Raw genomic sequence first — 14195 nt, 5'->3', positions numbered from 1 at the left:
AGACCACTTCACTTGGGCCGCACAGCTGCCGAGCAGATTTCGGTTTTAAGTGCAGAAGTTTGCTTTTTCAGCTGCAGAAGGCCGTGGCCAAGCTGCCAGCCCAGGGGAGCACTGAAGCAGGAACCAAACCTTCAAAGGCCCAGAAGGGAGACGGAACCTTGGTATGAATTCTCTTCTGTACTGGGGTGTCTGCAAGGCAGTTGCCAGCCTGGGCCCCCCGTTACACACGAGTGCTGACGTTTCTGCCCTGGGCCCACCCCCTGCCCCATGGCCCTGAGTCAGCTGTTTGTTGCCCACCCTTGCAGTGTCCTCAGAGCACTGGGAAATAGTGGCTGAGCCTCTGACCCGAGAGGGGAGGCTGTAATTCAGTTTCCAGAGAGAGAGAGGGTAGGAAGGGCTCGAGGACCCTGGAGCCCTGGAACCTCAGGTGCAGGAGGCAAGGCCTGGTCCAACTGTGGAGTCCACACCAGATAGACAAATTGCATCATAGTCTCAAGAGCACCCCAGGACGCCTTCCCAGGGGTCTCTTGCGGGGGAGGATAGACCAGTTGCTGACACAGAGACTCCCAGTTGAGTGCTCCTTCCTCAGCCCCATTAGCCCTATTGCCTACACCTCAGGACCAGGCCACCTCCCAGTCATCTAGATGAGAAAATCATCCTCAGTGAACAGGGATGGGCCTCTGTTTGGAGGTTTGGGCCTACCCAGGGTTCATCTGTTTCCTTAGGCCCATTGTATGTAAACTCTCTTTTCTGGGAGAGGTAACTGAGGGGCCCCTTCCATGGGCACAGGCTGGATTGAATGTGCTCCGAGGCCTGTCCCTACTTCTGAGGGGTGCTGCTAAGATGCCCAGCTCATTCCAGACCATTGAGTCCCTCTGTGGCCCTAGGCATACCCTGGACAGGAAGTTGCCTGTTCAGCTACATATTGAGTTGGATTGATACACCGAGCCTGTTATATAGGGAGTCAAAACCATGGCCTCTGTCCACAGGGCCCCTCCTGGTCCAGGGGGGACAATGAAATGCCGTATTGAACAAAGAGAACGCGGAGTTCCCCATAGGGAGCACACCCTGCACGTGAGACAGTCAGAGGGTGGTCCCTGAGGGGGACCTTGCTGCTGGAAGGAGGGGTGGGGGCAATGCTTTCAGAGGCCGGCAATACACGGAATGCCGGTTCATTTGCTTCACTGGGTATCAGCTTGCAAGCCAGGGCCCATGAAGGGAAAAAAGGAACCAAACCAAAAACAGTTGAGATGAGGTCATGGAGGGAGGCCCTGAATCCAGCTAAAGTGAGTGTTTCAACCTCATTCATTGACTGCAGGGACACTGGGGTTTGTGATTGAGAGTGTGTTTTGGGCTGCAAGTCTCAGCTCATCAGCTCCACGAGTTTTTGCTGGCATCTCCTGATCCAAGGGAGAACACAAACACATTTCCCCCACTAGACTGTTCAGGGTGGTCCCAACCGGAGTCACACTCGGGCCTGCAGACCCCATCCACGCTCCAGCCCGAGTTCGCAGCCCATTCCAGGGAGGAACTGGCTGTGGCAGCGTGAACAGCTTTGGCATTGTCCCCTGTGGACTGAAAACAGCCAGGTCCCCCACAAAGCCTGTGGAATTTCACTCTGGGTAGAAACTGCTCTAAATTGGTGGGAGGCGGGGTTGGCCCAGCTGCTGAAGAGGGCTGGGGATGAGCAGGGCAGAAACAATGATAACTGCTCCTGTATGCAGGCCCTCATGGACTCTAAAACGCTACTTGGCTTCTGGTCTCCTTTGCCGTCTGCCCACCAAGCCTGGCATGGCCCTCTGTCAGAGCCGGGCCCCAGACAGCACTCCTGACCTATATGTATTGCCAACTCTCACAGTTCTCCGAGCCATGGCCACCCCATGGATGTCAGAGCAGAACTGTGCTCCACAGTTTCCAGTGGTCGATTTTTCAGAAATAGATCACCCGGCTTTTCTTCCAAGGCACCCTCTGGGTGGACTTGAACTTCAACAATTCAGTTAGCAGTTGAGTGCATCAATTGTTTGCACTACTTGGGGACTCTAAGGTTGGTATGACATACCCTCATTTTACAGAGGAGGGGGTCTCACTTGCCTAAGTTCTAAGTCCAAGTAAAATCTGATCCAAGGGCTGTGCCCCCGTCACTCTCTGAGCAGACTGTAGAGGTGACTCAGGTCCCAGCAACCACATGGAAGCTCCCACAGTTCTCCACTTCTACTACTCATCAAAGCCACGGGGACTCCCAGCACTGCAGATCAGGGCTAGGGCATTTAGTGTTTCCCATTGCAGGGCAGATTCAAAGCAGCACATTAGCATGGAAGAAACAGGAGACAGGCACCCAACAATAGTGAGAAGGAATGGCAGGCAGCCAAATGGGGAAGGCCACAGAAAAAAATAATATACTAACAAAAGAATAAAAGGATACACTTTTTAATTTAAAATAAATTTTCAGGTTGCAAAGTCTGTTCATATTGGTTATTCTATTTAGCCTCTTGGTGGCGCTGTGAGGAACAGGAGAGGGAAGTCTTTTTAGACCTATTCCACCTATGAAGAAACAGACCAGGCCAGGGCTGGTGGACCAACTGTCCAGGTGTAGCTGGTTTTTCAGCTCTGCCAACAGAGTCCCTGGGATCCATGAAACTTCCTGGACACATCTACTGGCATTGGTCTTTCCCACTGTGAAAGAAGTCTTGTTGGCAACTTCTGAGATGAGAAAGACACTGCACTGCCCACCCATCCAAGTGTGTTAGGGCAGGCCCAGATGGTCCTGCAAGATGCTTACTTAGCTCATGTTTCTTCTGCCTCGATGCCATGAGGGTCAATGAGATGATGGTTCCTGTTGAACCAGAGGTTCAATTGGAGAACCAGCCAGTGCATGGCAAGAACCGGGCTTCTACTCCCCCTGTGCCACCTCCAAGGGCAACTAACTTCCTTTCTGGGTCTTACTCAGGAAGGGGTTTGAATGGCCTGGCCTTGAAGGTTCCTTTAATGGGAAACGTCTCCTCAGCCTGCGCTCAGTAACATCTCTTAAATAGAGAAGCAGGTGATGTCTCTGAGAAAAATGTACAACCAAATGGTTTAAATCAGTTACATTATTTTTTTGATGACATTGCTGAGCTCCAACAGGCAGGGTTTTCATTGTGTCTGCAAGCCTTCAAGCTACAGATATGGCATATTTGGGGGACTAAATTTGGTCCTTCCTTCTGTTTGGTGGGCCACTGCCAGGAAAGAAAGGCCAAGGCCCAGCCTGGTGACTCCCAGGAAAGGGAATTCCCGAGTTAGGATGACCAGTGAGCTAGTTCCCACTCTATTTGTCGTGAAGGTGGTTTTGCTGCCTCTGAGCCCGCCCATGAGAGGAGTCTGGCCTCTGCATGTGGGCCTGTCTGTGTATGTATGCAAAGAACTCAGCCCCCAAAGTGGGATGGCCAGGACTCACATGCACGCTCCACCCTTACCAACCAGGTGCCCGTTGTGCATCTGTAAAGTGGTCTAACAATCTGTAAAGTGGGCTAACAGACCCTCTCAGGGTCTGTAGATGAGACGTGAGCTACTCCATGCCAAGCCCTTTAGCACAGAGCCCAGGCTTGGATAGTGGGGGCTGTGATGATTATTACTGTTCAGACACGTGACTGCCTGCCTCCTTCCCCAACAGCCAGACAGCCCCGAGGTGAAGGCCCTGCAGGAGAAGCTGGCCACTGCCAACCTGAAGCTGGGTGACCTCCGCAACCAGGTCCAGGCCGTGAAGCAGGAGCTCAGGGTGGCCCAGAAGGTATTCCAGCGCCTGCACTCAGGCCTCCTGTGGCTGGGGTTGGGTGTGGGAAGTATGCAGTCTGGACAACAGGCTCCATTCAGAAACACAAGTGCTCTGGACCGGAGCACCCAGGCCTGCCCTGTGGTGCTCTCCACACTCTGGACCCCAAGGCACAGTACTCGAAACACAGGTCCAAGGCCCAAATCTCTCCTTAGTAAATACAGCACCTTGGCCTTGGGAGCCTGCTGGAACCTTCCCCCTGCCCTCTGCTGTCTGTATTAGTAGAAAATGAATAGGTTGTTTATGAAAGGCCCCTTTCAAAGGAGAATGTTCAGACTTGGGACAGAGGCCCAGCTGGTTCGTTATTTATTATTATTTACATAGTGAGTTCTCTGGCATTTGTCTTCCCTGCTGGAACGGCTCAGACCAGCCAAGATTTCCCAAACAGTACTCTATTGTGGAAACAAGCTCCAGAGACTTGGTCCCTGGGATCGGGTTTCTGTGACAGGTTCCAGGGCCCATGTCACAAACTGAAGCATATTGTGTCCACCTCAAAGCCTTGAGGGAGGGCCGGAGTGCCATCCTTCCAGAGCCACAGAACTGTTCCTTTTGGGAACCACAGCATCCCTGATTGATGCTCCTTGCTACATCCAGAGTTGGCCACTTGTGGGTGGCTTTTCACAGAGAGCAAGGCCCTGTGGCAGTTCCTTTCTGCAAGTCTCCATCATTAGCTTGAATCTAGGTGACTGCCAAACAGGCTAAGGAAGCAGGCTGTAGTCTGTTTCGTGGTTCGCTCATCCCAGGGCATTGCTAGGCTGCTCTCAGCACTGACTGGGAAATGCTGGGAGGATGGGTTTACACTACTTCCCAGGATGGCTGTACCGGGATCAATTGGGGTAATCTGGCCTTTGAGTTCCATACACTGAAGTAGAGGGAGGCTGTGTAGGTGGAGGTAGGGCCCTCTGGGGAGCCCCATGCACCCCACATTGCTTCTGAACTATACACAGCATTAGGGGCTCAGCAGAGTCCTTTCCCCAGGCTGTGCTTAAGGTCTTATGTCATTTAAGGTCTTGGTCAGCGAGGTTGGGGAAGATGTGAACATCCAGCAGCTCCTGTCCAACCCTGGGACCTGGCGGGGTCGGGCTCAGCAGATTCTTGTTTTGCAGAGCAAGGTGAGTGAGTCGGCACACTTCTGGCCCTGAACCAAGGACTCGAAATGTCCCAGGAAGCCCCACGCTGACCCACCCAAGAGCTTAACACACACCGCCCCTAAAGAAGGTCTTTAGCAGAGCAGAACACACAGCACTGTGGTTTTACATCCCTCTGACTGAACAAGCACATGCACACCACCACATGCCAGGCACTGCTCTAAGTATATAACACATGCAAACGCTTCTGACTTGATTTATTTTACTCCAGACATATTTTTTCCTGGCTCATATAAATTTGCGTGACTGTTATAATTGCAAGTCTCTTCCAAACAGTTTGGTCCAGATGCTTGCAGTCTTTTGAAAGTTTTAATTACTCAATAAAAACAGAACTTGTCTTCCTCTTTAGTTTCTAAACATTTTGGAGTATACGTACAGCTAGATTGCTGGGCCTCCAGTCCCTGTTCTTGGCTCAGCAGCTGTGTAGCCTTGGGTAAGCTGCTTCATCTCTCTGTACCTCAGTCCTCTCATCTGTGTAATGGGGGTGATGATAGTGGGGTAGTTAGCAGGACGAAATAAGAGAGAATGTGTCAAGTGCTCAACACAGTTTCAGAGGTGTGCTGTGGTTATTCTTCGGGGTTTTTCTTTTGTTGTTTGTTACTTTTTTTTATGTTTTTACCTTCAAACTGAGAAACCCATTAACAGGCCGTGATGTCCACTATTTGCAGCGTATTCCCTTCAATCCCAGGGAGTTTCCGTTCACAGTTCCCCAGCAACTTTTACTCCTCAGGGTTTCCTGTGGGATTCTTAAAGTTAACCTGAAGCTCAGGGGGAAGAGTTCCAAAGAGCTGTACTTGATGATGAGTGTGTGGCTTTGGGACTCCAGAGACTTAAGTTTTGTTTTTGTTTTTGTTTAATGCTTAATTGTGAATTATGTGATAGTTTACACGGGAGAACATCAGCTTCACATTGATCCCGTCATATATTGTTTCCTACCCATGGTTACAATCCCTTCCACACATCATCAATCAACCAAAGGGTATACCCCGCAAGCCTGCCCTGCTGTCGTCCGCACACCACCCCGCTCTCTCTCCAGGTCCAAAGTAAGAGCCTTAAGTTTGAGTCTGGTGCCTGTCACAGTTCACAAGCTCTGTGACTTTGGGCCAATTCCTTCATCTCTCTGTGCCTCCATTTCCTTTCTTGTAAAATGGAGATAATAATAATACCTTCCTCACAGGGTTGTTGTGAAGTCGAGTGAAGTAACACCTGGTCGTAATGAGCCCTCAACAAATTAAAATATTGGGTTCTTTAATGTTTAAATGGAGGCCTGGTGTAGCACTGAAGGATTGATTTGAATCGCAGGGTTGGCAGTTCAAACCCACCAGCCACTCCTTGGAAACCCAATACAAGGATGCCATGAGTTGTAACTAACTCTGTGGTACTTAACAACGTTCACATGGAATTACCACACAGAGACACACGAGGGCGCTGGCAACAATGCAGCCACATTTGCCAGGGATACTGATGAATTTTTGCCTCCTTTTCTGGCTCTGGTTTACCCAATCTTACTCCATAGAAATCAAAGTTAGAAGGGTCCTAGTAATGACTTGTTTCAATGCCAGGCTGTTGAAACCATGACTCTATGGGATGATGTTTACCTGCCACATGCCTGTATGTGCCAGGATCCATGCTGAGGGCTTCACTAGGGACATTTTGGGACAAAATTACCTCATCCTAAAAATATTCTGTTGTTGTTAAATGTCCTCGAGTCAGTGCCTATTCATAGTGACCCTGTATAGGGTTTCCCAGGAGTACCTGGTGAATTTGGACTACTGACCTTACACTTCAAACCAACCTTGTGGTCCAGGGCTTTATCCTTTAGCACCATGTTCCAAAAATATCCCATAGCACTTGTTTTAAAAAAAAATAAAGATACCCTTGAGTTTCTGACTTGTTTTAAAATAAACCCCAAGACTTTTCATTTTACAGAGTATCTTGGAGGAGTCCCAGGCTTAGGTAAGTTTGGGATTGCCTGCATTATCTCACTGACTCCCCATGAAAACCTTATGTAGGGTGTATGTCATTGGGCCCATTTCAAAGATGAGATAACTGAGGTTCAGAGAAATAACTTGTGTACAGTCACATAGACAGTGAGGCTTTGAGCCAGTCTCTTGGCTTCCAAACCCTGCTCTCCTCTCATCCCCTGCAAGTGATCAGGAGCCCATCGTCTCCTGAGAAGCTCAACCCATCATCAGTGTTCCCTCTGTTAGGGAGAACTTCCTTGTATTGAAACCTCTGCCTTTCCCTCTCAGATTCCTGGAGGCCATATGTCTGCTGCTCGGCCTCAAATTGTCCTTCAGAGATGGAGTGATTTTTCTCATTTACTTTGAAGTTCTCTTTCTTAAGCAAACCCTCTCTGAGCGTCTTCTTTATTTTGCACAGAATCCCAACTCTGATCCTCCCCTGCCTGTCCCTCTCATATGGGGTTCCCGTAACTACCTGGAACAGTGGGGTCTCCCGTCAAACCCCAGGGCAGTCCCTCTGTGGGGAAGTCTGTAACTGCAGAGCCTATATAGAACAATGAGATTTACCACCCACAGGTCCGAGAACTGGAGAAGCAGCTGGGACAGGCCCAGAGCCGGTCTGCAGGGACAGCTGGTGATGAGCCATCCATGCATTCAGACCCAAGGAAGCTGTCGGCCCCGGAGAAGAACCTGCTGAGAATCCGGAACCTGGAAAGGGAGAAGCAGGAAGGCTGGGAGGTAATGCGTGTCCCTCAGGGAGCTTTCGTTAGGTGCTGTATCCCAAGCAAACACATAGTGAACCCTCAGGAAATATTTGAGAATGCAGGAATGAATGACTAAGAGACTCCCAAAGGCATGGGCAGCACATGAGCTTTTAGCTGACTAAGGCAAGGCAGAATCTAGGGAATGTCCTGGATTTATGTGGAGGGCATGAGAGAATGGGGTGGCTAGTGGAACCTTCCTTCCATTCTAACTGTTGGTTGGGGGAGACACTTTGGCGGGACCCAAAGCTTCTCTCTTTCCCCAGCTCAGGTAGTGGCAGAGGGTGGGAACAGTCATGATCTCTGGAGGACACACCTGGAACTGTCCAGTGGCTCTCCTCTCCTGTCCCATCTCTGACAGAGCAGGGGCAGCTGCCTGGGAGCCTGTGTCCTCAGACTGTGGAGCAGAATGCTGCCATCTATTAGTGATGTCTGCTATGTGCCAGGGCACGGGAAGGAGGCTGCAGGCCTGCCAGACAACCCTGAGAGTCCTGGGCTGGAAGTGCTACTTGGGGAGTCTACTGGGCCTCCCCAGTGACTGAGTCAGGGACTAGAGGTGGTCATAGTTTCTCTAAGCCCTGCTGCCCATGGTTGCACGTCCTGGTTACAGAAACTTGCGAGTGAGCGAGACGCCCTCCAACGAGAGCTGGAAGAACTGAAAAAGAAGTTTGACGGCGTGAAGTCTCGGAACAAGGTGCTGTCTAACGAAGTGAAGACCCTGAGGAACCAGATGGGCACCCTGGTGGAGAAGGGCAGGCACGATGATGAGCTTATCGATGCCCTTATGGTATGGCCAGCCACTTAGGCAGGGCAAGAGCCAGGGCCCTGTCCCAAAAGGATGTCCCCATCCCCACTCAGAAGGCTCCCACCAGATGGGGCTAACTTGCCTCCAAATGCCGCCTACCTAACCTATAAGCCTATTGCTTCCAGATGGGTTCCAGCCCCAAAACACTGTCCAGGGACGGAAGCAGTCAGAGAGGCTGCCCGGCACATATAGAGGCTGGAAGGCTGACTACAAACCCCAGTGAAGAAAAAAATGTGTATGGAGGAAAGGGATGGGATTCCACCTGGGTTGTTTAACATCAAGGAACAGAAGGAACAGCTGAGGGGCCAGTACAAATTGTGTGATAGCAGTGTTTCTTTTGGGCACTGGGCAAGCCCATGACAACCTATTGGTCATCTGGTATAATCCCGTTTCACAGAGGGGAAGCTAAGTTAGAGGATTTATACAAGGCACCTCAGCTGGGTTCACACCTGGTTTATCTAACTGTAAAATCCCTCCTCAGGGGCTAGAGTTCAGAGTGAAGCATCCAGCTGATATGAAGTGAGGGGGATGCACAAGAACACTCAAACTTGCAGATAGTACCTATCTGACCTAGCCTTGATGGCTCGATAATCAGAACTCAAATAGAGGAAGATAAAAAATAAAAATAAAAAAAAATTTTTTTTTTGATAAAGGAAGCCAAGTGTAAATTGCTACAATTTGATGAACTGGGCCTATACTTATGGATGTAGTAACTCAAAATACCAACTGAGAAGGAAGGAGTGTTCACATCAAGCATTGATCTTATCCCTTCTGTACACAGGGTAGAAAGGGAGGGGCAACTTAGTAATTGGCTACCTAAAATGAGGGGGTGATAAAGGCACGAAGTGACTGGCTTACAAGTTTTCAAGAGAGACTTTAAGAGTGGGGGAGGGGGAAGGAAGATACGAGTCCCCACTGAATAGTTTTCACCTTATCTAGATGGATCTGGTTAAAAGAGATGGGGATAAGATTCTTATGAGTCAATAGTGAGTAACTGTTATCATGACTAATTGCAACTGTCACAATTGTAAAGGTAGAAGTTTTGTAACATAAATGGGGGAAGAGTTAATTTTACAGTCCAGAAACAGAAGACCCTAGGGCCATCAAGGGAAAACAGCATGAGCGGAATGCAGGACCTTCTCCAGAGAAGCAGTGAAACCAGAGATGGAGGCAGAGATGGGGACATGGAGAAAGAGCAGTTGAGGGTTCTAGACTCATGGAAAGAGAAAGGCTGTGTGCTGGTGGCCTGGAGGCAGTCTTGCAGAATGTGCCCTTTGGTTGTTTAAATTATTCTATATTCCTGAGTATTTCCTCCCCCTCCCCCCAAAAAACAGAGGGAATAGAAGCAAATACTGTTGAATGATGATGCTTGGAGGAGACTGTAATCATTGCAGAAATGATGATGTAAAGCTGATATTCTCCCATGTAAACTATCACTCAATTCACAATACAAACTAAAAGATCCCTCCTCAGTTAGCAAGGCCACCCTGCTTCTTTGAGCCTACAGCCTAAGCATCTGTCCCTTGATGTCTAAATTCCTTGTGGTACCCACAACTCCAGCCCAGGGGTGCCATGCCTGCCTCAGCTGGGATGTTTGAGCCCCAGTGCTGACTCAGGCACCCACCTTAGTCAATAACAATTTTATGAGATGAGACCTGTAGTTCTGGCTCTGCCTGTAACCTCACCATGTGACCCTGTGCCATTTGCATTTCCTCTTGATCTCAGCTACCCAATTCTAAAACTAAAGGTGTGAGGCAGTGTCTTCTGCCAGTCTCTGTGTGCCCCCCACCCCATTCTTGTTACTGAAGGTGGCATACAACTGCCATTCACTAGTTCTGGTCCCTCAGGTTCTCTGGCCCTCAGGTTCCTCATCTGTGAGACAGGGACAACAGCCCACCAGGCCCAAATCACTGACATGTTGCTTCAGGAAGTTTCTGCCCAAGGAGTCTCCTTGGAGGCATCTTGAGACGGTGGGCCCCAGTCAGGTGCTGAAACCTCAAACCTAAAGATCCCTGTAAGAGGTCCAGGTACAGCCTCCCTGGTGGTCTCCCAGCAAAGTGAGATCAGGGTTTCTTATCACACAACTCTCTCCCCCACCAACTGAAGTGAGCTGTCTCCCACTGTCCTTGGATGTTCCCCATGGTCCCAATCTCAGAGAGAAAGAAGTTGAGACAAAGAGAAGGAAAGCATGGTCCCCGGGGGTCTGGTGAGAACCTTCTGAGCTCCAAGGGCAGGCAAGAAAAAGGTTCCTCCATTTCTCAAGGGAAGAGTCAGCATGCCACTGTCTAGTAACTGGGCACTGGAGGTGAAAGGAGGGAGCCTGTCCTTGTCCTCCTTTCCCAGACACCCTGACTAACCCACACCTGCCTTCACCTGACTCCTCAGGACCAGCTGAAGCAGCTACAGGAGATCCTGGGCAGCCTGAGTCTACAGGAGGAAAAGACACGAGCATCCCATCACCGCCTGGACCAGCAGCTCAGCAGTGAGGCTCAGCGGAGCAGCAGTCTCGTCGCCCAGCTGCGAGCCATGGTAGCTGAGCGGGAGGCAAAGGTGCAGCAACTGGAGTTGGAGATCGGGCAACTCAGCATGCAGGTGAGGAGGGCACTGGCCCAGAACCCATTTTCAGCCCCGGCAAACCCATCCGACGTCTACCAAAAGCTCTTTTCGCTTCTTTCTCTCCCTGACTTGGCTCAGGCTACACCATATCCGACCTGCTTCCATCTGGCCTCCAGGCCCACTCTACACACACCTTTCCTTTCTAAATACAAGCCCTACTGTGTCCCTGCTCTGCTTAAAACCTGTTCATGCCTCGCCATGATCCTCTGCCTCCCAGTTCCTCAAGGATTCGGGCTCCTTCCAGCTCCCTGGCTGCCATCCCCGGCTGTGGCCCTCATCCTCATGATCCAAGATGATGGCTACAGCTCCGGCCATTACATCACATTCCCAGCAGCAGGATGACAAGCTTCTTCATCCAGCTTTCAGGGTACCACCACTCCTACATGTCCTCTGCATGCCTTCCTTCTCCTTCCACTCTGGACCACATGGGCTCTCTTAGCACACAGCCTCAGCTGCCCCTCGGCCTTTAGGGCTCCTCCAGGAAGCTCCCAGGACCACATTCTGTGTTATGTGTGCCTTCTGGGTCCTCTCCTAACTCCCTGTGTTTCTCCAAGCCACACCTGTGTCACACTGTGGTCATATTGTCCAGAGAGGCCATGGCTCATGCTCAATCTGGGCTTGCTAAGGGTGACCACCGGTTAGTCTGCCTTGGCAGCTGATTTGAAGGCACAGCTTGGGGCTGCATGGAGTCAGTCAGGCATCTTAGACTCACTGTGGCTCCTTCCTATGCTGGTGCTGGAGGGCTGGGGAGGGTGTCAATGGGAAGGATTCCCTTGGTGGAGGAGGAGCCTGATGGCCTCTTGCTCCAGGGAAGGTGACTGGTTTCAAGTGTGTCACAGAGCAGCCTTTCCCTGTAGTCCGCTCAGAGGTGTGGGAGCCCAGGAGATGCTTGTCCCAGACTCAGGAGGGGGTGGTTGGCCTACGTGGCTATCTCTGAGGACTGGGACAGCCTGGGGCCAGAGGATTGATTGCCTGTGGTGGGGATTACCTGAAGCCCTGTGGCAGGGGGACAGTCCTGTGTGCACTGAGGAGGGCATCAGCATGTAGTCCTCGCCCTGCCTCCAGTTCAGGCTCACTGGGGAGTGACGTCTGAGGGGCACACAGGGACATGCCAGGACCTCCACCTCCTCCACTCTCCCTGCTCTAGAAAGGACTCCTCCTTGCCTCAGGGGTCACCAGCCAGTTGGCCAAGCACTACCAACCAGATGAGTTAGCATACACTGTGGGTCATCTCAGGTGGTTTAGGGAGAAGATCCACCATCTGCTAGGGGTCCTCTAATGTTTCTTCTTCAGTCAGGTCATATCACATATCCAGAAGATTCCTGGGAGGGGTGTGGCTCAGGGAGGGGTCCCAGGAAGCTCAGCTTCCACCCAAGCCTACTGACCCTGGCTGAGGCCCTACCAATCTCTCCCGCTCCGCTCCTGGTGCCTCAAGTGGTCCTAGCTTACATTCACGGCGTGTGGGTGGGGCTGCAGAGAGTGGGTCACTACAAGAGATAGCCTGTCTGGGAGGGTGCTGCACACCTCTTTTTGGGGCCTGAACGAGAACCACTTCCGGGCTCAGCTTCTCTCCGCACACCATGCAGCTCCCTTTCTGAAGAAAGGCATTATTAGATGTCATTATCATGCAAGCAGTGCCTCCACCAAACAGACTTTGTTTTTCTTTCTTACAAAGAAGCCTCTTTCATACTCCCTGAAAGAACCAAAATCAAGCCAAGCCTCTCCTGCCTTCTCCAGACCTCTGAGCCAAAGCCTCAAGAATCAAACCTTTGTCTATCACCTGCAGTATCTCCGGAATAAAGGCACAGGTGAGGGATCCAGTGGGCCTGATGTCAGCCACACTTCCAGGATCCCAGAGGACACAGGCCTGACCAAGTCCCCAGCCTCAACAGGCGATCATGTTGGCAGGCTTGGATCTTCGCGGTAAGAAAAAACCAGGGATGGTGGGGTTGGAGAGTGAAGATTAATTCCTCAGGAGAGAGACTGTTTGCTACTGTCTTTGGTGGGCAGCCACAGAAGCAGTTTGTAAGATAACTGCAGAGCTGGTCTTCCAATATGTGTGTCTCTCCTATGACATTAGCGCCCCATCTGCAGGGGGGATCCACTGAGGCCCAGAGACGAGGAGCGCATGTGGATCACAGCTCCCTTTAATATCCACTCCGAGCTGCTCTCAAAACACATCAGCTCCTAGGAATCTGGGAGAGACCTGTATTTGATTGTCTGAGGCTCGGTTGTCTCCTGGTTCTGTCTCATTCTGAGCAAGCAGGAGCTCTGGAAAGGGCTGCAAATCCACAGACTGCCCAGCCAGGGCTGCTGCGAGGGCCAGGGCTGGCCACCTCCTCAGACTGCCAGGATCCCTGCTCCCCTCTCAGCTGAGCACGTGCAGAGGTGAGGCCCAGTGGGGCCCAGCCTGCCTCCCCACAGTGATGAGCCCCTTCCATCTTCACACAGCTCCGTGACCTGCCTGGGCCACACACTGGTGGAATCTGCTCTCACACGGCCCTCACTGCCGAGTCCTCACGGGGCCTCACCCAGGTATGGAACCCAGAGCCCTTGGACCCTCATGGACCTTCCCACCCTTGATTACTCAGCCAACATTTAAAAAGAAGGGAAACTGAGGCCACAGAAAGCCCAGGGACTCTTCCAAGATTACATAAGAACATGGAGGATCTAGGAGGTCCAGTTTCTCGTCTCAGGCGATAAAGTAAGCAGGTCTCAGGATTAGACTCACAGAGCAGTGAACCTTCCTAGGACCAGAGAGTCAGCACAAGGAATCTTCCAGGGTCTGACTGCCAGCACCTTCCCTTGCCTTTTCTTGCCCATTGAGAATCAGTCCCCTGGGGGGAGAGGTTCAGTCATATGGTTCCCACTTAAAGCCACGGATAGCCCCTCAGCTCTTAGGTCCTTTTTTTTTGTTGATAAAATCAAGCCTTAGGGCTTCAATGGGCCCTTTGTTCCCCCTGCCAGCTCACAGACAAAGGGTGACTTTGTCCTGCCTCTGACCTCTGTCAGCCTCAGTCCCGCCTTGGACTTGCTGTGTGACTCTAGACAAGTAGGTTTCTCTCTGGGCTGCTATCTCCCAAGCAGTGCCTA

The 14195-nt window shown here is 51.2% G+C and overlaps 1 protein-coding gene across 1 annotated transcript in view; it reads left to right on the top strand.

Moving 5' to 3' along the window:
- Positions 1-14195, top strand: part of CCDC13 (coiled-coil domain containing 13) — a 45596-nt gene that overhangs the window by 8839 nt on the left and 22562 nt on the right. The window contains exons 4-11 of the mRNA XM_006868770.1: positions 72-161; positions 3650-3766; positions 4816-4920; positions 7497-7658; positions 8292-8468; positions 10872-11078; positions 12889-13025; positions 13554-13637. Of these exons, the coding sequence (XP_006868832.1) occupies positions 72-161; positions 3650-3766; positions 4816-4920; positions 7497-7658; positions 8292-8468; positions 10872-11078; positions 12889-13025; positions 13554-13637 (1079 nt within the window). The remainder of the gene's footprint in view (positions 1-71; positions 162-3649; positions 3767-4815; positions 4921-7496; positions 7659-8291; positions 8469-10871; positions 11079-12888; positions 13026-13553; positions 13638-14195) is intronic.

Source organism: Chrysochloris asiatica, unplaced genomic scaffold (genome assembly GCF_000296735.1).
Source record: "Chrysochloris asiatica unplaced genomic scaffold, ChrAsi1.0 scaffold00124, whole genome shotgun sequence".
Lineage (NCBI taxonomy): Eukaryota > Metazoa > Chordata > Mammalia > Afrosoricida > Chrysochloridae > Chrysochloris > Chrysochloris asiatica.
Note: the sequence above shows the minus strand (reverse complement) of the source record. Positions and strands in the feature narration are given on the sequence as shown.